A 25,903-nucleotide genomic window follows, 5' to 3' on the forward strand; every position below is an offset into this window, starting at 1 on the left:
TTATATATATATGGGCAGCAGGGGCTAGTAAATGGGTTTTAGATATTTGGACAGGGGCGCAATTTCAGTGCTTGCCATAGGCGCTATTTTCAGTAGATACGCCTCTGCTCCCATCACTATACACTGAGCCAGACATTGACAGTAGTACAGCACAACCTTTGCCACCCCTGCCCATTAACAGCCTGCCTGTGCCACCCCTGCCCCTGAAAAAACCTACCTGTACCATCTTTGCCCCTTTAGCAGCCTGCCTGTGTCACCTCTGCCCCCCCCTAAACACCCATTCACTCTTCAGCACCCCCTTACCTCTCTTGCAGATTTCACACAGGCCTGCAGCTTACCGCTGTGGCCCTCCCACACTGTCTCAGGAAACTCTCTCTTTCCACTCTGGCTGGGAAAAGAGTTTCCTTGCACAGCGTGAGCTCCACAGTGGTAAGCTGCGGGCCCACATTAGGCGGCTGTCGAGCCACATAGAGGTCTGACTATGAGACTAAGATCCAGATCCCCCGCAGCGCTGCAGGGGACCTGGATCCTCCTGTCGGAAGCACCGGTAAGTGTGTGTGGGGGGGTGTTAAATGGGGGGCATAAGGCATTTCTGGAGGCAGAGTGCTCTGTGAAATGCCTTTTAACCCCCTTAATGCCACTCTGCCTCCAGAAATGCCTTATACCTCCCTATGTGCCACTCTGCCCCATAATATGCCTTTTAACCCCCTAAATGCCAGAGTGGCATATAGGGGGTATAAGGCATTTCTGGAGGCAGAGTGGCACATAGGGGGTTAAAAGGCATATCAAGGGCCACAGTGCCATATAGGAGTGGCAAGCCTGGGGGCAGATGTGCATAACTGGGGGGCAGGTTGGAAAATAAAAGGAAATAAAAACAAAAAAAAATAGTTTACATGAATTATCATTTACTAGTAAAACATTTTTCCTATAGGGTTGTCTTACATTCAGCCTTTTTCTTTTTTTCCTAAATTAATATTCAGATTTTGGGGGGTCGTCTTATAATCGAGCAAATACGGTAATTTTTTCCTTCACTGTAGTTATGTAATGAAGGTTTTACAAATTAAACATTTTTCCACAATGCTTTAAATGTTAACTTTTGGGGGGGGAGGGAATTAGGTAGAGCGAGGGTGATAGGGTCACGGCAAGATACTGTTGTCACTAGTAAACTAAAACGACTTAGGACGCAGGTTTTGTACTTAATATAAACTGCTTTAAAAGTGATCCCAGTCAGGGGACTAGAGTGGACTGCATAGATGGAAGGCATAGTATTACATGTACAGACGATTTAGCAACGAGTGGAATGTGCTGCCTGTGCCCGATAATTGATGTCTATTTCAAATGACATCTTTACAAGAAGCATTACATAATTTAATTTAATTACTTCTATTTACAGACATGGGTAAGTGAGAGTAAATTAATAACAAAGTATTACATATTAAAAATATAAATTTTATTGCATACCAGTGGCTCACTATAGATCGGTAGTAATGGGACATTGGAAAGTGAAATTATAAATACACGACGAGAGAGAGAAGCAACTGAGGCTGCCTAAATCCACTGAGGAAATGTGGTCAGTTCTCCTAAATGGAATAACCCACCTGCCAAGCTCCTTAAAATAACTGTGTGCAGGTGTACCTAGAAGAACTGATGCTGTTTTAAAGGCAAAGGGCGGTTACATCATATATTGATTTACATTTCTGTTCTTCTGTTGAGCCATATTGCATGTCATGTTTATTTGACTCATCTTTTTTTTTAACATAATACTGGCAGCTGTTTATATAAGGGAAAATTGTCATTGTAATTCACAAATTGTTAGATCATTGATGATTGACCTATGTAATTTACATCATAGCAGGAAGTAACAGGTGTTCATTCAGTAACCTCAGTTATGAGGCTTCATACATCCCCAACGGGTTCAGGGAAGCATGTAGGATACAGCGCTGCGGTGTCTGCCAGTGGATTCTTCCATTGGTTTCTGGCTGATTTCCATATTCAGCTCAGCAGAGATTACATCGTAAATGAATCACAGATCTGTGTATATAAGACGTTATGTGTGCTATGTGTAGTAAAATGACATACGATGACATGGCTTCACTATGAGGAGTCTTACTTATGAAAAAGGATAACAATGTAAATGATCTTCTGGGTGACTGAAATTGACTTGTGTTTGTGTGCTTGATATCTTTCATTACAAATGGCAATATATCCACATGTAGTCATGATGGTGGTGAATTGTGGCACATTTCTATTTTTTCCTGATATATCGATTTTGTGATTATGGCCAGAGGGCAATACTTAATACTGAATCACTTCTGTGCTTCCTTTACGGGTTTTCCCTGCAGCCCCTTTCTGAAAATGTGTGTTGGAATTGACTGCATAGTGACACTGTCCAACTCCAAATACGAGGGACATTCTAAAAGTTTACGCACTTTTTTAAATATAAAATATATTTACAAAAGTGAGGAAACTTTTCGAGCGTCCCTCACACTTTATACTTTAACCCTCTATGCAGCCCTATCCTACTGATACCAACTGATATCCAAAAGAAAAAGTTTGACCCTTTTTAAACTCTTTATTGTACTTTAGCCCCTCTTCAATCCCAACTAAACACTTCTGGACTCATCATTGTTTAGCCTCCACACAGAATATCTTATATTTGATCTGTTAAAAAAACAACAGTCATCTCGATGCTCTCCTAGAGTATGCTGTTTATTTTGCATTACTCTTAGGCTAAACCCAGCATCTAAGAGTCCCTTAAACTCGGTGCACCTGGGGAGGTTAACACAAATTTTAGGTTTCATTTGAGCCACCTTCCTTTGCTGGATCTTTTATAGATTACTGCCTAAATTCATCTCCATATAACAACATTATTTCAAATATATTGATAATAAAGAAACATGATTGAGATAGATCATCAATATTTACTTTGTTTGACAGTTATACTGTCTTTCTATACTGGGTCAGGCTTCAATAGACCAGTTTGATTCAATTAATTCTTGGGTAAGCGTTCTTACTAACATTAAGATCCTTTTCCCATGATACCCAACAGCTTGTGAAGCTCCACGATGTATGAGTGGAATTGCAACGGCACAACATGTTCTGTTAAAAGTACTGTCCCATCTGTACTTGCGTAGAGCCGGATTTAGGCATTGTTAATATGCCACTGCCAAGGGTCCTGGGACAGCCAGCAGCATACTATCCTGATGCAGACAGCAATAAAAAAAATGCAGACGGGCCATTCCTATTTTTCTACCCCTTAATGAATTGTTCTTTTTCATCTTTATCAAAATATGTACCAATGAGGTACTTACACACCCACCACAACTCTTAGGTTGCCAAAGTGACCTATCCAGATTATTCAGGCTGGTAGAGCATGTTCCAGAGATTAAGCATTAGAAAAGGCACTATCACTCACTGTTATGTCTCACCGTACTTTCCACATGTTATGATTATTATCAATATCATTTGAGGTTCCAGTACTGTGCCATCCCTTTGGGTGAGAGTTTGTACACCGTAGAGAAGGCTGGTATGCCCCTTATTTAGGAGCTTCAAATGTTATGGTGGGTATCAATGTAGTGCAGTGTTCCAGTTTAGTTAAAGTTACTATATTGTCTATATTGTGTAGAATAGGAATTTCACCCCCCTACACACATATGTTTGGAGTACTTATGAGAATTTAGCCCCTTTTAGAGGGAAAAACTTGTCAGACTGGAACTTCACAATCTCCTAGATGGATCTTAGGTGTATAGTTTCATTATAAGGAATAACTGCATGCTAGTCACTTTACTTGTGTTCTGCTTTTTATTTGGAAACAGGACTGAGGAAAGTTACATGAAGCATAATTTATACTAGCACAAGCTGTCTATTAATTCAGGTGGTTCAAATTTAAGGAACTGGAAGAAAGTCAGCCAGGTTTGTGCCAGATGAAAACTGCCAACCTAAATGTGACACACTCTGATTCAGGGAGAGTACCTTCTAGAATTTAGCTTCCTATTGAAGTATTCAGCTGTTCTGGCATTTCTTTTATATTTTAATCTTGAGCCTCTTAGTACATTAACCATACATGTCTTAATATTTGTATTGTTTATATATTTTAATAATTACAAAAAATCATTTATTTGAAGTACTCCGAGATGGAGATTTTCTGAAAATACCAGCTTTAAACTGGTATTAAACCATTATTATTAATAATAAGTGCAATTATTTTTCTCTCAAAATCGTGGACATTGTGTTTAAAGTAAAAACATAGAAGTAAGCCTCAAATAAAAAATAACACACTGAAATTTCTACTCTTAACCCTTTAAGCCACAGGGGACCTCTGGGACATTATATTGGCACACAGAATAAAAAAGAGGCTGAATATTAAGTATGTTACAACAAGTATGTCAAAAACAGCTTTAGATTCCTTACCAGTGTATGCAAATTATACATCTATTTTTATCAAGAGGGATTCCCATTGTTTAATAAATGGAAGTATTGCAATTGGGACTCCCTTTTACCATCATTATTTTAATAGATACATGGAGAGAGAAATATTGAAAATTCTAAAGCTCTCTTCCTTTTTAACATATCTTCAGAATTGGCAAGTATATTTTATTTGTGCTTTAAAAGCTTTCATCTAAATCAGTTTTAAACTCCATTAAGGAGCCTTTATTCTCTGTAAGTACCAGGATCATGTTGCAAGAAAAAAGCATGAATCTGACAGGCAAGAACCGAACTGTCAAAAGCTCCGTACAGCAGAAAGCTTCTCAGATATCCTGCAGGCCTCATGCTGTCAAATTACATTGAAGTTAGAATAGACCCTGTCCCCTTCCTCTGACGTCAGAGAGTAGAGTGCATTTAGGGCACACGTTTGTCAGTCTCCGCAAGTCTGATTGAAAAATGGAACATTGGTACTTGAGAAGTCAGTGTCCTCTGGTCTAGTGAAGATTTCTACTTTTACCAGGATGTATTTAAGTAAGAAAATCACATACGTGCAAGATCAGGTATGATTTAAGACCAATCTGTAAACAGCTGTGATTTACAGTCAGGAAAACAGAGAACTCTTTCGTGTAGTTTCATCTTCTGGACACTCAGCATTATATATATATATATATATATATACACCACTGAAACGCATCCACAATGAGTGCAGCCAGTAAGATATCGAAGTCATCTTCTTTGGTGAACTCTTTGGCCAAGAGATACGACCCAAAGCCTATGGAAAATCAACGACCCACTAAAGCTCAAGGGGATGCACGAGTTCAGCCTAGCTCGGACCAAAAGAAACGAAAGAGTATAAGCGTTATGGACACCAAGCTTGATGCGCTGACCCATAAAATTGACAGTCTGTTGATGACACAAGAGAATGTTATTGAAAAACTGGAAAATGTTTCACGGAATATTGAGGGCTTTGAAAGAGATCTTCAAACCGTGAAAGCAGGCAAAGAAAATTCTGAGCAAGAACAAGACAAAACACAAGCCATGCAGGATCTTTCAGAAATGAGGGGACTTTTTATGGAAATGATTAGCAACCTTTCATCAATTAACAAATATGCAGAACAACAAGCAAGAAGGCTGGACGGAGTTGAGCAAATACTACAGGGCACTCAATGTGCTGTGCATTTTCTCCTGGAACATATACAAATGTCAAGCATTTTTGAGTTTCTACACAAGTCCTTGAAATCCCAAACAATTCATAATAATATTAAGACGAATGATAAAAAAAGCCAAGAAATTAAATGTAAAGAAAAAAAGAAAAAATCTATTAATGCCCAAAGCTCTAATAGGAAGAGAGTAACCGTAAAAAGAAAAAAGTGTAAGGTAAGAAATGTCTTGTGTTTGATTATTCTGCTCTGGATGACAGCACCAAATGCCACCAATTTCATATAGTATTTTGTTATAGAAAGTATGTAAGTATGTAAAGTGACAAGGATTTTGTGTGCATAAAATCCAAGATCCTGTATAAAATATATACACACACACACACAATATATATTCACAGTATTTATCCAAATGACATTACATTTACTGTACTGTTACAAAAGGAAAGTAAAAACTAGCAACAGCATTAAATTGACAGTATACAAAAAAACGTTAAGACATACTGGTATAGAAAACTGGGGCATTTTCATTGGGAGCTTACAATCAATACAGAGAAAGTATGGTACATTAACATAACCATAAAGATATTCTTCAGCAGAGTTCGTTAAACCCAGAATTAACCCAAGGGAATTAATCCTTCCACTTCTATTACTAATATATGGAAACCTATCGTTGGATGTTTCTGCTGATTGCAACAAGATTGCAGCAAGCACATCCCTCTAATGTATATAGAGGACTGCATACATTGTTGCTGCTATATAAATAAAAGGTAATAATAATAGTCAGTAATTCCTCATATGTAATACAAACAGGAATATATTGAAATATGTACATACCAGCAAAAATATCCTTTTTTTCTCATATGTATTATGGTGAATATTCCTATTTTGTATTTGTTAAATCTGTCCGTGGCAGATGCTTTGTCCTGTGTGTGAGTTGAGGCCACCTGTTAGCTGAGGATACGTTTTCACATGGCTGTACAAACATGCCCTCTTAACCTATCACAATGTGTGGCATTCTACCGTAAAACCAGGGTTACCTTTTAGCGTTGGCTTTTCATGCAATTGGCAATGTCTAAAAAAAATGTGTGCAAAAAACACTTCCTTGTAAAGATGCACAAAGGCACCATGACCTTCTTCATGGCATTGAGTATCAAGTGGCATGACCCTTCAACCAGCGAAGATAGAATAGAATCACTGCGAAATGTGTTATTCTGTTGTGGCATAAACATTTTCTCTGGAACTTTTGAGTACTAAAAAAATTGTCTTTGATATAAACAAGAAAATGCTGAATCTGGGGAATACATATCGTGTTTCATCTTTTATTCTTCTAATTAACATTACTTTTATATGCAAAGGACTTCAGAAGGTAGCATGCACTGTAATGATCACAGAAGTATATATATATATATATATATATATATATATATATATATATATACACACACATTTTATGACTGAACATCCTTTAAAGCACAAGGAGTTACTCAGAGATCTTTCAGAACCCCTTGTCTTCTAGGTAATATAAAAGTCAATTCCAGATCCAGATAAAATTGAAATACAAGGTCAGTATAAACAGCTCTCTAGTGATCTATTCGCCAAGAGGTCTCTACAAAAGACTCGGGGTCATCAGTTGAGACTTGAGGAAAGGAGATTTCACCATCAGCATAGGAAAGGGTTCTTCACAGTAAGAACAATAAGAATATGGAACGATCTGCCTAAGGATGTTGTATCATCTAACTGTGGATATTTTTAAGAAAGCTCTGGATGCTTTTTCTGGTTCCGCATAATATAAAGGGCTACAACTGCTAAACGGACAGTAGTATTAGAAAGATGATCCAGGGAGTAATCTGATTGCCGCTATGGAATCCAGAAGGATTTTTTCCCCTGTTGTGGCATAATTGGTAATTGCCCCAAGTAGGGTTGTTTTGCCTTCTTTTGGATTAACTTTAGAACTAGGTATGTGTGAAAGGTTGAACTTGATAGACTGAAGCCTTTTTTCAACCTACTATACTATACCAATTTGTTTTCTTCAAATCAGCAGCAAGACCATAATACATATAAACAAAAATAAACCCTTGCTCCTCTGAGCACTAACTAAACACAGGGTTTTGTTTCGTCTCTTGGTTGAGGTGGCTTCCCCACTTCCCAACAAAACACTCCAACCAAACAAAATAGATGCAGCAAGGTTTTTTTTGTATAGCAGCTTTCTTGGCTACAATAAGAAAGTTGGTCTTTTTAAACCCTCCTAATGAGACCAGGTGAGCTGTAATTAGTCACCTGCAAATCCTGGTCTGGATTTTAAAAACTGTTGGAGCACACGGCCACCCTGCTCTTCTGGATACTCCACCCCAGGAGTCCATTACACAATTTACATCTCTTATTTATACTTTATAGTTATTTATTGTGGGCTTCCATTTTTACATGTATGGGCAAACAAAATTAGCCAAAGTAGGCAGGATATACCACCCATCCACTACTGTACTCGCCTTTCTGTCACTATATACATATATATATATATATATATATATATATAGTGTGTGTTTGTAGGGAGCCGCTATACTTAAGTGATGCTGTTATGACTAGTTACAGCATGACTGTTACAGCATGACACTGTTCCTGTGAACAAAGGATGGTCCATACAGACATAAAGGGATTGTGAGCCTGGCCTTCTTGTCTACCATCACTGCCTGACATCACAAACACCCTTTTGGCTCCAGAAGAGTGGAGTCTGTTATAGTGCAAAAGGGGGACAATTTCATATAAATGCCCATTGTTTTCGAAAGGCATGTTTATGAAGGTCACATAGGTGTGATGGTCAGGCGAGTTCGTATGTATGTATGTATGTATGTATATATATATATATATATATATATATATATATATATATATATATATTTGTATAATTTGCTGCTGTCTCATGTAGCAAAATAGACCCAACATACAAACTAATAAGCTACTAAAAAAAATGTAAAAAAGAATTGCAAAAGCATAAATACTCTTTCATCACTAGAGTTTGTGTGATTTTGTATTGTGACCTTCTATTCAAAATCCCACCTTGTATCATCTCAGAAAGAAAAAAAAAATGTGTGATCCAGACATCAGCTACAGCTATAAAAAGAATCAAGGGTTATAAGTGACATTGCATTTGAATTACTGGGTATTTGGTTACATGTTCACCCTCTTGGAAATGCCCGTTGACTTTCACTGGACACAACTGCAAAATTGCTATATTATGCGCTCAAAGAGGCAGAACAAAAAATTTGTATTTCTTTTTTAGAGAGCATGGTTCACATTGAGGGTTTTTTTGTGGGTTTACTCACTATAGGAATACTTGGCAGGAGAATTGTGGTTTCTCCCCTCACTTTACTATTCATTATGAAGGGCAAATTTCTCTTTAAATGAGGGCTAAGATGGCCCTACATAATGTATAATTCAGTGGGTAAGGAAACTGAAGATGTCTTTCTGATTTAACCAGTGGTGTAACTACCAGAGTTGCAGGGGCTGCAACTGCAACAGGCACGTCTCTCTAGGGGGTCCAGGGGACCCCTGCATGCCAAAGGCCTGCAGCTTACTGCTCTGGGGCTTGCGTGCTGTGGCACAGGCAGGCTCTATGGGGGAATTGGCAAGCTGTGTGGTGGCAAAAAAAGAACAGACAGGCTATTTGGAGGCACTGAGAAGCTGTTTGGAGGAAGGAGATGACAGACAAGCTGTCTGGGGCAGGATACCATAAGCAGGCTTTTTGGGGCCAGAAATAGCACCCCAGTGGCAATAAGGGCAGGAAAAGTGAAGTGTCCATCAGTGTCACTTTAGGTTGGTTGAAGGTTGAAGAAATACTTCTTTTGATATGTAAGATCAGATAATGGCTGACATAGATCAGGAGCATCAAGAAGTTATTTGAGCCAATTTAAAATACTGATACTCTCGGCCTGAAATTTAAGGCTTTGCTGAGATATATTTTGTGAATGGTGTATGTTTTTTCTGTAAGGGTTTTCTTTTATGTATGATTAGATTGGTGGAATACTAGTATCTCTATTGACACAAAGTTTGGTGGCAATCTTACATACAAATAGTAAATGCATTTAGTGATTGTTGATTTCATGTTAATGAAATGTTATCACAAAACAAATATCTGCCTTCTAACATAATGATAATGCTAAAGAGCCATTTTCCACCTTTTATAAAGAATTGGAGTACAGCTTTGTGATGTAGCAGGAGAAGTATTTTACTAATAAAAAAGTAATCATTTATTTAACACTGCAGTCCAGGGGCTGTGTACTCCCAACAGTGCATGTTTTGTGTTTTTGCTTATCGCATCAGTGGGCATGCAACTATTGGTAAATAAATCTGAGATCGAAACCCCATATATTTACAGCTGATGTCAGTTTGTTGAATAATCTGGCACATTAAATGGTATCATAGAACACATCGTGCAGCCACATGGAACTATTAACTACAAATAACTTTGTCACACTTCCCAGTTGCCTTATCTGACCTTCTATCCTTCATTCCCGGTGGATCTCATGGATCTACCTTATCAAAAACAGGTGAATCAGAGTTAGATTTATAATATCAGAGTCAAACAAGGCACATATTATGAATTGGGGCTTTACTCACACATGTGGGATTTGTTTACTTATTTCTGAGCATATTAAAATCTCAGCAGATCTATCTGGTCCCTTGTTTCATTAAAGGGAGACACCATTTTTTTCAGTTCCAAAGTGTCCATTGGAACATCTTTCTGCATGTAAATTAATGCATTCATTTTAAAATTATGTTGAACAGAAGACTTCTGTCTTCTCACTTGTCTGCTTCTGCTGAAGCATGCAATATAGCACACCGGTTGCCATTCATGCAAATTACGGTAAGTGACAGCCATGAAACTGCAAAGCTATGGTCTACGCGGTACTCCTTGCTGCATGGCATTTGAGACTCATTCAACCATGCATATTACTTGATTTGTAACAGGTCTGTCCAATGTCACTTGGTTAACTATGTATCAGCATGTGTTCTTAAATCCCAGAAATGAAGCGTATGCAGCACAAAATTACAAGTAGATAAGGCAATTGGATGCTAAGTAGCAAGTAATCAAACTGCATCCCCCACCATGCCTGATACAGGATATCCTATTACAAGGCATATAGGACAAAAAACCTAGCTAGAAATTAGAATTAGCTTTATTATATTTTTACTTTTTATATATATATAAAGAGAACAAAATCTAATTTAACATGCAGGTGCCCATAAGCTGAGCTAAATAATATCTATAATTGTATTAAATATGAGCTTTTATGCGTTAAATAAATACAGCTTGTTCAAGAATATACAAGAGGAATTGGTGGTGATACAAGTAATCCATCCCTACTTCAGCTGCTTCCCTGAAAAATGGAGCTATGGAAAAAACCCAACTCAACAACTACTTAACTATCATACACATTCAGTGTATTTTCATTATTTAAAGTATAGACTGTTTATATTGCGGCAATTACTTATTTTAAAGCTTTTCCCCTTTATGTCCATAGACTACCAGTGGTCCAAAACACAATGAAAAGCCAGAATCCTGTTTGGGCGAGAAGGAAACAAGTTCACACCAGAAAGAAGAGCCGCCAGATTCAGGTAGTATATGATGAAATAATATACATGTATATTAGATTATTAGCTGTTTTATTTTATTTTTTTCTAATTTGTGATTAATTATAAATGGACAGATAATGAACCGTGATGGACTTTTCTTATTTCTCTTTTCTTATTTCCCTCATGAACCACTGCTTTCTATAACCTATTCTTTTATATACTGTCAATTCATGAAGCTATTCATAGAAATAAGTAATTTATAGTGGTTTTTGTTATTATTATTATTTATGTCTATAGATATGTATTTGGTTGTATTTACACAATCTTAAATCTGTGTGGTTTTCATATGCAGCAAAATAAATTACATGACATGTTTTATAAGAGACAGACTTCTCTTTTGTTCAGACATATTTCTTAGGCTTGCATTAGCATTATCTCAAAATCACCCAAAGCTTAGTAGACAAATGGCTAGGTGCTTATGAGAGCTCGTATGTGCAAAAACTCACATAGCTTCTATGCTTGAGACTAAAGCTGCTCATTAGGCTTAATAATGCTGCTTTGTGTTTTTCTTTGTTTACATTACTGACAAAAAGTAGACATGCATTTGTAAGCTGTCAACAATACTAATATTATAAGCCATTATTCGCTTGCTGTCATGTCATTGCTTGTAGAGAGATATGTCAAAAGAAGCCAGTCCTTCACATATAAAGAAAAGGTCCAAATGCTGAATCAAGAAAATACTGAAAAGACAACTGTTATCTTGGTTGAGAACAATTCCACAGAAATAAGAACTGAAGAGATCTGCAACATTGAAAGTTGTATATCTATAGACATGCCAACAAGTCAAAGCACAACTTCTTGTCCAATAATATTCTCAATAGAAGAAAACAAAGAATCTCACTTGAATAAAGACTCTGTCCAGACTCCTACAGATACTAAGGAAAAGACAGATGAATCAATGGAGATCTTAGCTAATATTGTGGAAAACGAAGAAGCAAAAGTGAGACAGAAGGAAGGAAACCTGACAAGTGAGGATGAGCTTATTGATAAAGTAGAAGAAATGGAAGAAGTTCAAGATGAAGAAAACACAGAGGATGATATCACCAAGGATGAAACTCAATCTTTTTCTGATTCTGAAGAAAGGGAATCGCCTTTAGTTGATAATGACCAAGCAATACATCATACAGAAATATCACAATTTATACCTCAAGAGTGTAGAACCGAAGGACCTGAGACAACATGTCCACATTCTTCACAAAGGTAAGCAAATGTACAAAGGGTTCCTTTGGGCGCAGAGTATCATTTGGTTTTGCTTTTGTCAAATATAAATTACAACAAGCAGCATTTAAGACGGTGTTAAAAAGGTGTGCAGATATAGAAGCCCCTTGAAAACATGGGAGCCTGAGATGACTTGTTCAAATTCTTTGCAAAAGCAGCCATATCTGTAAGGGGTCCTTTAAGGTGCATTGAATATTAAGTTAAAAATAAGCTACTCAATGACTGGAAGAATTATTTTAATGGTATTCCTTTTTTTTGTCCAGTAGCATATACATTCAAAAAGCAAGTAGATAATGGTTTTAGATATTCAGGAAACCAGTGATGTCTCCACCTATCGATTAATGCAGTTGCAATGTACAGCATAGCTTTTTCAGGAGAACAGCTGGAAGTTGTAAACAATCTGATCATGAAACATTCGTACTGTAGAATAAAGACTACAGCTGCAACAAAAAAAATTAAAGAAACACTACCCATTTTTGAAGGTCATTAAAACAAATTCGTTAGAGGATACACAGATTGCATTTTGGTAAACCTTATTATTTTGTGTATATGTGAGTAGGTGGGAGCAAATTATATTTTAGCAGGGAGGATTTTAGTTTAAGCAATCAGCAGTCTGGAAGCAGAAGGTAGAAGAACTTTATGTTCATGATTGAGGTCAACAAAATTGACCAATCATTGTGCAGCCAAAGGAAAAACTCCTTCCTGTTTTGCCTAGAGTTGTCGAGTTAAGCTTTTGTATGAGTTCCAACATAAAAAGATATGCATTAGTAACATCTATAATTTGGCACCATGAAATCAAACAGTTTTATAATATTACATTGTCCCTATTAAGTATAGGTCCAATTATAAGCATGCGTTTGGGAGAACATGACAAGTCACTCCATCTAGCAAAATAACCTGTAACAGAAAAAACTAATTTGTATTTTAGCAATAACAATAAAAATGATAATCAAGCTCTGCTGGAAGACAGTGAAGCATCTGATGATCAGCTCCAGAATGGTGAAATCTGCCATAACAATCACAGCTTGAACACCAAACGTCATGTAACAAGTGAGGATGTAGAAGAACACAATAAGAAGAGCAGAATAGATACGGACGAATCTGAAGAGTGCTGCAGTACTAATGGTGCCGAAGAGACTTTACTAGATACGATTAGTAATAACAAGGAAACACTGGCAAACGAACAAGCTGAGGACAGTAGTGAGCAGGCCTCCTTAAAAGAAGAAGAAGCTTGGTGTGTTATTGGTAAGAAATCATACTCAAGAGAGAATAGCTGTTTGCAGGGCAAAGGCCAAACTCATCAGGAAGCTATTAATACTTCTATACTTTGTGGTAAGCAGCTTGTAGTTTGCTCAGCTTGCTACGCTTTAAATGTTGCAACTTTTTTGCTAGCCGTTGTAAAGCCCTGTGAAGAAATAGAACCAAATGTGGTAATAAAATGTAATTGGTAAAGAGATGAAGGGTTTTAGCGTCAACCACACAAAAACATCACTCCAAACTTAATTTTTTATTATGATGCTAAAATTATACATTTGTAGCATATCTTCCATATCATGGCTCTATCTCTACCAGCTGGGTTCATCTAAGGCATAATATAATTGCTGTGAAATGATTGTGGTGCAGTTCTGCTATGTGGGTCATGAGTTTAATATCCCATGGCCCCGAGCCTAAAGTACAAGGCTAGGCAAGAATATTAGAATCGGGGCAAAATATATCCTAAACTAAACAAGCCAATACTTTTTCTTGGGTTTTTCTAAGTTCCAATGCTCTTTTAACCACAGCACAAAACGTGCTTTGGCTGGGATGAAAGCAAAAATTGTATTTTGTAAGATTCTGTAAGATACAGAGTAGGCAAAAATACAAAAGGGGAAGTACATAACCTAACAAGTATGAAAATATAGATTTCTGGCAGTACTGAAATTACCAATTTGTAGTACAACAAATCAAGGTATAAATATTGGGGATTCTATCACACTATATTACCATTTATGGCTTAGCTTGCCACTATGTAAAAGTACTTCAATCTTGTGGAGTACTATATAATCTTAATATGGCTCCATTGCATATCATGGAATCAGTGGCACTGCATTAATTTTAACCCACTATAGCCTAAAAATCTAAAATGTTGAATATCAGCATGAGATCCAGGAATATCTAGTTACTGGCTATTGTATTAAGGCAGGGGCACTGTCTTTTAAAAACGTAAAGGGTATTTAGAAAAAAATTTAAATATACAATTTATCATGTATCAACATTTTCAGAACATGCATGTTATTCACTATATGAATATGTTTTCTGGAAAATGACTTTTTCTTGTTCATTACCTCACAGAAGTCACACCACCTCCTCCAGCTCCTTTTGATCACCGGATTGTTTCAGCTAAACATGCTCAGATAAATAACTTTTACAATGTGGAAAAGGCAGAATTACTTGGAGGGTAAGTACTATCTAGATGTTAAAATCACCCAGGTGGAACGCACACCTAAAATCAGTTTAATGGTTTTTCTTAATAATATTTTGACTAAGTAAAACATGATAGATGTGAGGATGTGGGTAAAACATATGTAAAATAAATACTGAGTGAGGATGTGAATATATAGCCAAGAGTAAGTGACTTAATGAGTGAAAAAATGAAATCCAATGGATTGTAGAGCAAAATACAAGATATATGGGAGTAAAACAAATGCTTAAAGTGACATTGATGTAAATATTATTTAATTAGTAAGTGATGTGGGAGATATTATTTTTTTTTATTTCACTTATAATTAAAAGAAAGCATAGCTGAAGCCAAATGGTGACCAAAGAAGCGTAGTACAATTCACGTGTAACAGGTAATGTTGCAAACCATAAAAAAGCTCATTAAAATCAATCAAAAGGGTAACTGTCTGCTTTATGATCTACTGGGTGATAATCACTTTAAGTGATTATCCAACATGCACTAAAAGATGTACGGCCGCTAGCATGGCCCCATGCTGCATTCAAAAGTAAGAGGCCTCTTATGGAGTTAAAATGTTATACCGTATTGGCTCGGATATAGGCCGCACCCGAATATAAGCCGCACCCTAAAAGTTAGGTGCTTTTTTAATGAAAAAAGTTTCTGCCCCCCCGAGATATGCTGCCACGAAGATGTACCCCCCCGAGATATGCTGCCACTCTATCCCCCCCCGAGATATGCTGCCACTCTACCCCCCCGGAGATATGCTGCCACTCTGTCCCCAAGATGTCGTCCCCCCCACCAGACTTACCGGTGCAGACTCCACGGGGTCTTGCGGGGCCGGCGGGGGACATCTACACATAACACCTATTCAACTTTCGGTGCCGTGGGAAGTACCGGCAAGGAAGATTGTTCGCGCAGATGTTCACCGGCAGCAGCGATGCGAGCAGAAACAACCTCTGTGCTTTAACCCCTTGATGACAATTGCCGGTCCGGGCACGTCACGGAAAAAACAAGTCGTTTACGACAAATGACGTGCCAGGACCGTCATTTTTTAAAACGGGTGAAAAAAATCGATCCGTGATCGATTTTTTCACCCATGTCTGGCCCCTCCCCGGGGCGTCAACATCCGCCATACATTGTATGGCGGCGGACGCCCGTTTTAAAAGCGTTTAGGAGGCGATCAACGATCACCTCCTAAATTTAAATGGTGTCGCTGGAATGCCTTGATCAGGACTCCCCCCGTGGGACTCCCCCCGTGGGAATTCCCTGCAAGGGAGATTGTTAAAGCACATTGTGCAGACGTGCCGGCAGCGGAGGCTGTTTACTCGCATCGCCACTGCCGGTGAACGTCTGCGCGATGCTCTTAGACAATCTCCCGTGCCGGCACTCCCCCCCGTGGGAAGTGCTGGCAGGGGAGGCTGTCTGGGCACATCCGAGAGTAGGATGTGGGGGATCTGTATCCTAACCCCGCTGCCTGCCCGGCGCCTGTCGGGCGCTAGACCCCGAATATAGGCCGCACCCCCACTTTAAAACTTAAAGTGGGGGGGAAAAGTGCGGCCTATATTCGAGCCAATACGGTACTTTTTATACTTAGATACATGTGACAATGAGCAATTTTATAAAGTGAATTTTCAATAAAGGACTTGCTTTTATGAACTTATCCAGTTGAGCCGACTCTCTTCTTTTGTTTTTACTAATGTTCTAAACGTACTAGTAGCAAAAGAAATGCAAATGGAAATATTAAACCAATACATTTTTCTTTTAGAGGAAGATTTGGTCAAGTGCACAGATGTGTAGAAAAGTCTTCTGGATTGCAACTGGCTGCAAAAATTATCAAAGTCAAAGGCCACAAAGAAAAGGTCAGTCCAGTGTGTGCATCAGAAGTGAATTTAGGGTTATCAGCAGCTAGGTACAGGATTGCTAATTAGTTCATCAAGTGATATGTTTCCAATCCCACTACCATCCAGACATTAGGGGTTTTGGAACTGTGTTGTAGACTTTATTCTTTGGCAGCAAAGTCAGGGGAGGTTTAAGGGGTAACACAATACCCTATATTGTCTACTACTACTACTAAAAAATGGATTGATTTGAGTGGACAAATCAATTGGGAGCCATGTACAGAAATATTCTGTAGCGCTCACTCCCACTGAACTAATTGCTCCTTGCTTAAGTGTTGTCTAGGGTCGCAATTCCTGTATATATTGCGTACCGGAGCAGAATGGCCTCCGATCCTCTGTTACTGCAGAGTTCCCTATGTAATACTGAAAGCCTTTTTGTTCCAAGAATCACAAGAAGGCTGGAAAGAAGGTCTCCATTCTCCTGCGTACTAAGGAGTCAAAGCGTGTGTATGTTCTTCTTTCAAATGCATAGGCAAGAGAGACGAAATGGTTTTATGTTGAGATAGGGGGTGGTAGGCTTGAGATATGTGAAAAAGGTTTGAAAGAACAAGAGGGAAGCAAAGGCTTATGAGTGATAGAAGTTAAAGACTTGGGATGGGTGAAAACATTTCTCACTAAAAGATTCACAAATTGGCTTTTTGTTTACAGGAGGAAGTAAAGAATGAGATACAAGTCATGAACCAGCTAAATCACAATAACCTTGTCCAACTCTATGATGCATTTGAGTCAAGAAATGACATTGTGCTTGTTATGGAATAGTAAGTGTACCTCTGTATTCCTTGATACAGGTTTTTACGATTACCTTATGCTGTCTCAACTCATTTTTGTTATGTATTTATTCATGGCAGTGCTCTTTTACATTTTAAAATGAAATTTGTGTCCTCTGTATAGGCAACTGCTGTTTCTGCTACACTTTGATTTAGGAAGCTATTAGTTTGGGGGGGGGAGTTAAAAAGTTACATTTTAAATATGTTGCACATTTTCTTACACTGATAATTTCAAAAGAAGGAGAGGCCAATCAACTTGGTTGTGCTGTTACTGAGCTAGAAATCAGCTGACGCTGTAAGCATTCTCAATAGTCCTATTACAGAAAGCAAAGCACTTCAAACTGCTAGTGTCCTTCACCCTTAGCTGTACACTTTCTGATGAATCTAAAAACAAATGTGTGAATCCCTGGCCGTGACAAATGATGTGCTGGCATTACTAACTGGTATGTGCAGATCGTTGGAGGACAGCTGTTTAAGATTCCAAAGCTAGCTAACTCGACACAACAATGGAAGATAATCCTATTTAAATACTTTGGGAGAGCTTCAAATAAAATACTTTTCATTCACAAGTTAGTAACATGAGTAGTGTTACCCTGAAAAATTATTTTCTCATCTTTAACGTTCAACAGAATAGCGAAAATACATACAATATAAGTGCAGAACGCGTTAAATATAGCAACATAAATCGTCAACATACCCAAGCCATGTGGTACATGTGGTCTGACTAATTAACCAGAAGCCTTACATTTCTTAATTTTAAAGCATGTGATGTATTTGTTAATTTTGTGTAATACGATAGACAGTTATAACCACAAACAAATCTTACATTTCTTTAAAATAATTCATGGTATGTAAACATAAAATGCTGATATTTCTTAAAACTTGAACCCAGACCTTAAAAGTTCTCCATAACTATAGGGTGAAATATTTAAAATTGTATTAATAGGAATTAAAGCAAAAACGCAGGCCTTTTGCTTTCTTCAACAGTAACTCCTGCAAAAATATTGACAAGCACAAATAAGCGCTCTATTTTAAAACTTCTCTAAATCACCTATGCGGGGACATCACTAGCGGCCATGTGATATATACCTAACAACGCACTTGATATATATGTATAGCTTGGGTATCAGATGCTACTACTAACAAATCACTTATATAGACACAATAATGAATTGGTTTAATATACATATATGTTTTGTGTCTAAACAGTGTGGATGGAGGCGAATTGTTTGACAGGATCATTGACGACAACTGCAATCTTTCAGAATTGGATACTATCCTATTTATTAAGCAGATCTGTGAAGGTATTCAGTACATGCATCAGATGTACATCATACATTTAGACTTGAAGGTATGTTTAATTGGGCATCTCTTAGTTTGCTACAATATATCATTGTATACCTAAAATACCTAGCTCCATTGAGACCAGAATAATTAAAATATGTGCGAACACACAAACCCTCTAGTTTAAGATAGAGAATTCCAAGTAGAAAAGACAACTACTAGCAAAGATTCTACAAATCTGACACCCCAAAGAGGAAGCCCCCATGTGGCCTGTCTGCACCAGTTGTTCCAGACTGGGTTAGGGTTGTGTTATCACAGGATGAGGCTTACAATAGTCAATGAAATGTACGTACATTTTCCAAAATAAAGAGATAGTCTGTGGTTGTTGAGGAATGTCTGACTTTCCAGTAGGCAGTAGAAAACTATAACTTTTTGTTTGTCCAGGAAATGGTCCCTGCTGGTCAATGGCAGCAACAGTAATAGTGGATTTAGGAAATGTTTTGGGGTTTTTTTTAAATAATCTAGAGTAACAATCTGGTTCCTATTACTACACTCATAAAGATAATCCATATAATAGATGAACTAGGCGCCCAAAGTGCTGACCATTTCCAGGATTCACAGTCTGCTGTCTAGACGTGTTTATACCGACAGTAGTTCGCGTTAGATGGGCTATATAGTCATACAGGATGCAGAGGTCACTATAGGCTGCATTCTCTGATGAGGGCAAATTAAAATACGACATTCCAATTTTCTTTTACTTAGAGCTTCATGTCCTGCACAGAAACAATTAAAGTAGAATTGAAATCATCCTCTAACATTCCATCTCGAATGATACCATATAAATCATTGTCCTCTTATTTACATTCTTATGAATCGAGCAGACTTTGTGTGGAGTTCTTGTGGAGATGCAGTCTACAGTTTTATACCGAACTGTGTAATTTGCTATATATATATATATATATATACAGAAATGGAGATTTGCAATCACAGGTCTCTTTCATAAATAATGCCACCACATCATGGTCCTTTATCAAGATAATATATATTATTTATTATTTTATATGTGTATGTCTATATATATATATATATATATATATAAATTAATATCTTTTTTTTGTTTTATAGCCAGAAAATATTATGTGTGTGAGTCGGGCAGATTATCAAATCAAGATTATAGACTTTGGACTGGCTAGGAGGTATGTCTGTGCGTATACAAAATGGTCTGTAACCCCAAAGTCTCCTTACACGTTGAATTATACATTTTACAGGACAAGTAGAACCCTTATTCCTAGAGAATTTTGCATAATGAATTTAGAATTAATACAACTCTCCCTTTACTAATTAAACCCCAACCTACACAGTAAATTATTCAACAATGCTTAATTAACCCCTATGGGCCCTGAGAAAAAAATTTAGGAGGGCATCTTAAATGATAGAATTAGAGCACATAATACTTACAATCACATCCTCGGAGGGGACCATTTTAAGAGGAAAGGTCAGTGGGCACAAATACATCAGTTCTCCCTGGCAAAGTTCTCTTCTCTTACACAGCTTTAAGTCAGTGTAGCAAGATATGATGATATAAAAGCATTCCGTGATTGCTAGAACCTAAGGAGAAGAAAACACAAAACTAGGTAATCTGTGCCTTCGCACCAACAGAATATGCTGTGCAGAAGGTGCACAGCTAACAGGCCACTTGGAATCAAGATCTCTTATGTTGCAATATTTTATGGTGTCATCAACCTAAATTTATTTTTGCCTGTGCATAAACACAGAAAAGTAAAATTTGACAGCAGAAAAGAACTAATCAACTCATATAGTCTGCCCATGATGTAAAGACATGTTTTGGTTCTTTTGGATTTAAACAGCTGTGTCTTTGAACATGCCACTGTACATAGTTTGGCTAAAAACATGATCCAGTGGTAAATTCAGCATTAAAATAGTATAGACATTATTAACAGCAGATTAGAAGTAGATTCAAAAGGCTCACTTCTGCACTAAGATTCTTTGGGGCCCGTGTGTCATGTCCCTCCGTGTGATAAGGTATTTTTATGTATATGACACCCAATCACAACAACTCACAAACCTTAACACAACAATTATATACAAATACTTAAGGGAATAACAAAACCAAGTGCTGAAATTACAATTAAAATATTACACGCTATACGCCATCACAAGAGTTAGACTGAGACACCAAGTATCTGGTATAGTCTATAGAGCTGGGCCGGCTGGCCCATAAGAACTGCTAGAAGTTATACATTCTAATCTTAAAGCCTGACATTAGATATCGTTTTCATTCTTATTGAATTTTTTTTACATGTAATAATTGTATATTGAATGCAATAACTGACAGATTGTTTAACGAATCTGCTCAGATTTGATTTATGTGGATTAGACTCTGGTATTTCTCTTCTGATAGATCCATTGCTGATTATTCCATTCGTGGGAATTGTTTATGTTTCCTGTCATTAACATGTGTGAAAGTACACTGGAAATAATGATGGTGGATGGGTTTATTAGATTGCGAAGATATTCGACTCTCTTTAGAAATCATTTATTTATGAACCTTTTTTTTTTTTTTTTTTTTATTTGTTTCGTTTTTTCTTGTCATGTTCTAGGTATAAGCCAAGGGAAAAACTGAAAGTGCACTTTGGTACTCCAGAGTTCCTTGCCCCTGAAGTTGTGAACTATGATTTTGTCTCTTTTCCCACAGACATGTGGAGTGTGGGAGTTATAGCCTACATGCTGTGAGTTGGCCAAAAGTATACGTCTGTTTTTTTTACGTGGGTTTTTTCCCAGATTTATTTTTGGTTTCCTGTCTAAAAGTTGAGCAGAGTCACTTTTACTGAATGAACAAAGTTGAAAGAGGTTGACAGTCTTGGAGCCCAACCCTGCTCTAAATATTGGTTTTATTTAATACATTAGCACAATACACAGTACTGACCCTGCTTAATGTTAATTTTATATTCATAATATAGGGTCAACTCAGCCCACCTCAAAGGAGAAACTACCCAGGGCTGGCCCTTCAGCATCCATTGATTGTTAAAGTATTTTATCTCAACTCATGGTTTATCATCGTCTTCCAGAAATTCTTTCTAACGTATACAAAATAATTGATCACATTCAGGATTATTTATTGTCCAATATGTTGTACTTTTTTTTAGATTTAATATATATTTGCATTTGACTGATTACTATAATCTAAAGTGACAGTTATGTAACATATAATATATATTTTTCTCTTTTTTCTGATTTTTTTTTTTTAACCCATTAGCCTTAGCGGACTCTCACCATTTTTAGGCGAAGATGAAAGTGAAACGCTAAATAATATAGTGGCATGTGATTGGGATTTTGAAGAAGAAGAGTTTGAAAAAATTTCAGAAGCAGCCAAAGATTTCATCATAAAATTGCTCGTAAAGGAAAAATGGTAATGGTAATCTACTAAACTGGCATACAAATATAATCCCCTTCATGTACTGTATATGAAATTTGAATGTTTTGTGATATACTCACTGGTATCTGGTTATTGGTTCTTCCCTTAGCTGGAGGATGAGCGCAAGTGAAGCCTTAAAGCATCAATGGCTGTCAGACTCCCAGCTCCACTTTATTATCAGTCAGCAGGTGCGCACCAGGGTTTGGAGACCTTTTCTGGTTGAATTTGATTTGTAGTTTCTAGTTTGTGCTGCAAGTTTAAAATGATGTCACTGCATGAAAAACTAAGCAGCTTTTACAGTATAATAACACACAAAGCCTAACTTTTTTTCCAAGGAAACTTCACCACTGGCAACTCAATACATCTGTGTTTAATAGCATTTCAATAAAAAAAAATGTAAGAATTATTGAGTCCGCTAACAGGTACAGCAAGGCTTTAAATGGTCTCTTCTAGTGAGCCGTATAAGAATTAACAGGTTAGTTAGGGGATCACATATCCTATATGGCCACTAGATGGCAATGCTTGACAGAAGAAAACATACAGTACTTACAGCTCATGAAGGAACAAATGTTGTTTATAGTATATACAATTTATATAGGATGGCATACCAGATAGGATACTGGGCCTCTTCATAATATCATATGTATGTACAAATATGTGACAGCAAAAATACCCGTGTCACCAGGTTTAATGTTAGAAATTACCTAGTCACCAGCAGTGCTCTGTTTGTTTACACACACTGGAAACATAGTATTTTATCTATTCCATTGATACTGGAACAACAATACTGACGTATAAAGTGGGTAATATAAGACTGGTTTAGTATAATGTTTACCAAATTATGTATTACTCTATTTAGATCTAAACAATATGGCCAGATTTTGTTTTTCTATGCATGGGTTGCATGTATTTTTTCATATTAACCCCTTGCATAAATGTTTTTTACGTGTGTCATTGTGTATGGCTTCGCTTGCACCAGAGTGAATGCATTCCTGGAGTGTGCAGTTAAAAAATTTCTAATACATACAACCACATGCATTGATGAAAAACAAGGCATAAGATTAGGGAGACTTACATTTTGTACACATAATAAAAGTCCTCTCTGCTGACCGTGTGACTTACAGCTTCAATTATTAACACTTGGAGTAATATTAATGGTGCACAATTTGAAAGGATCAGATAATTGGGACTAGGTTTGGGTAACACAAATATAATGTATCTTTTACTTTGTTTTCAAAGTATTATATTCAGAGGAGTAGTAGAATATCACCTTAATTTGAGCATAAACTGTTAGAGAAACATTTCCAACAATCCCATCTTAATGGACTGGAAGTTCTAACAGCACTAATAAAAATATAATTTTATACTTTATAATTTACCTGACAGAGTAATTTATATACAGTTGTTCACTTTGCACATATGTTGCCAAAACCTCTGCAATAAAACTAACTGATTCATTGGCCTTGCATTTCAGAGAAAGAATAAGAGCTGTTCTGTGTCCAAGGCACCTGAGGATCAGTGACATATTCTAGACTCGTAAGGAGCAGAAGGTATGTTGCAATGTAAATGAAAGAAAGAAAGAAAGAAAAATAATAATAATTAAAAATAAATAAATAAATATATATATATATATACACACATTACACAGTTTTTATATCATGTTTTATGCGACATAGACCTTTTATTGGTATATGGAAAAAAATGATTCTCCATTTACATACATATTAGAATACAGACACACATGTCTGAACAAGGCTAGTCCTTGTAACAGCCCAAGCAAGAAGCATCTCTGTTGGACCTGCACACTTAGAATGCAGAATTTAGGCATATACTTCTTGTGTGTAGCACCTACTGTGAGGCCTAAGTTGTACCCCTTTCACATATTGGGGACTTTTTCTTGGGTGGCTGCAAGCTGCCACAATCATCAAGATGTCCCAGGCTACCTTAGTCGTTTGGCATTAAGATTGGTCCTATTTGAATTAGGAGCAGATGTTTGTTATATGATAACATTGATTCTCACGTGGTCCCAACAACAGAATCTTTAGAATCACAGCACAATATGGATGTGATATTGAACCATAGTGGGTCATCCATTAACGCTAGGGATCCTACATATGTTATCCACAAAGCTGGGGCGGAGCATTGAAATTATGTATGTATATCGCATTTACATGTATATGTACACTAATAAGGGCCAATTGTTCTAAATTTAGTAGCTGAATTATGTATGGACGATAGACTGCTTACAAGGCAGGTAGAGTAGAAAGTAGCACATGATATCAAATTGGCATATGGCTAACACTTCCTTACTCACAGTTTAATTAACATTGTGTTAATCTTACAGTCAAATTGAATCCTGTCAAATTTATTGTTAATATATAAATGTAAAATAGAAGGACTTGTGTGTGTCACCCATTTTCCATAATAAAAACCTCCTGCAGCACTGAACCTATTTTAAACACACACGGTAAACTAACCATGGGCCGATTAGGGGGAAACAAAGTAAAAGGTTAAAATGTATTAGTGGAATACAAACTGTTTTCAGATGCCAACTAAAGTGTTGGAGGCCACTTTCATTAAAGAATGATTTACTCATCATATGTTAGAAATAGACAAAAGACTAACATTTTAGGAAGGGGAAAGGTCTCCAGTTCCTGCAATGCTTTACTGACTCAGTGTACATACTCTTTACTAAACAATGCATAGAATACCCATACCATACCTGAAATTTAGTGCATATCATCTTGCAGTCAGTGGGTTTTTATTATTCCTAACCAGATACCAAACAAGTAGTAGAATAATGGTTTTATGGGGAGTAGTGAAGCCTGGGGATATAAAAACAAGAACAAGAAAGATTATGAACTTCTGAACCACGTTATGTTCTGTTTTGTTTTTCAGAAACACTGCTGTGTGGTTTCTGCTGTGAAAGGTTTAAGGAGGATCAGCAGTTCTGGTGCTCTGACCTTCCTTGCAATGACTTGACCATTTATCAGCTGGATCACAACCACATCAACAATAGGATGGGTCCTTGAACTGTTCCTCGGCTAAATTAATTTATTTTTGCGCTGGAATGCTAACAACAAGCCACGTTTGCTTTAATTACTAGGGCATTGTTATCTATAAGAGATCTAACATATTACCACAGCCTTATATCCAATATAACCCCATCAAGAAGCCAGTGTGCGCAGAATGCCAGTTACAAGTAGTTTACATTTATTATGTAATTCAGCAACATAGAGCTCAGAATTTTCACTTTTGATGAATGCAAACTTTTGAATATATGTGTCGATTTGAGTTACTTAATGGCATTGTCAAATGAATTGTGAAACCAGAGCCATTGCGGTTATATGGAATGCGCAATCGCATATTATAGTACTGGTGGTGGATAATAATACTTAGAGTGGGATGAATTCCAATGCTGAAATAGTGATAGTTACAGATGTGGCCACTGATAACCTTCCTACCACCTAATATAGGTCATCCCACAAACAGAACCTCCTTGACTGTTGGAAAGCTTGCTCTGATGTGCATGATAACAACTACTGTATAACAATATGTATTGTGAACTCTAGGTCTGTATAGCGATGATTTCTAGTGGTCATTATGCTGGAAAATATCTGGTAGTTATGTATGCAGACTTCTGGTCA

The 25,903-nt window shown here is 37.1% G+C and overlaps 1 protein-coding gene across 1 annotated transcript; it reads left to right on the top strand.

Moving 5' to 3' along the window:
* Nucleotides 1-5,184: 5,184 nt before the first annotated feature.
* Nucleotides 5,185-25,238, top strand: LOC149278670 (uncharacterized). Its single transcript, XM_089501887.1, has 13 exons — nucleotides 5,185-5,802; nucleotides 11,105-11,198; nucleotides 11,828-12,370; nucleotides 12,422-12,470; nucleotides 14,764-14,871; nucleotides 16,637-16,730; nucleotides 17,418-17,527; nucleotides 18,746-18,887; nucleotides 19,946-20,016; nucleotides 21,442-21,570; nucleotides 22,098-22,250; nucleotides 22,366-22,444; nucleotides 25,155-25,238. Exons 1-13 carry the CDS (start codon nucleotides 5,200-5,202, stop codon nucleotides 25,236-25,238), a joined length of 2,259 nt encoding a protein of 752 aa, XP_089358013.1. The 5' UTR covers nucleotides 5,185-5,199.
* The last annotated feature ends 665 nt before the right edge of the window (nucleotides 25,239-25,903 follow it).

Source organism: Sceloporus occidentalis, unplaced genomic scaffold (genome assembly GCF_023333645.1).
Source record: "Sceloporus occidentalis isolate IW3139 unplaced genomic scaffold, rSceOcc1.0.p SCAF_186, whole genome shotgun sequence".
NCBI classification, from domain to species: Eukaryota; Metazoa; Chordata; class Lepidosauria; order Squamata; family Phrynosomatidae; genus Sceloporus; species Sceloporus occidentalis.

Coding starts and splice junctions, on each gene's coding strand:
- LOC149278670 (XM_089501887.1), top strand. CDS start 5,200: ATGGAAAATCAACGACCCACTAAAGCTCAAGGGGATGCACGAGTTCAG. Junction 12,371..12,421: donor ACAATTTATACCTCAAGAGT/GTAGAACCGAAG, acceptor CACAAAGGTAAG/CAAATGTACAAAGGGTTCCT. Junction 16,731..17,417: donor TCAAAGGCCACAAAGAAAAG/GTCAGTCCAGTG, acceptor TTTTGTTTACAG/GAGGAAGTAAAGAATGAGAT.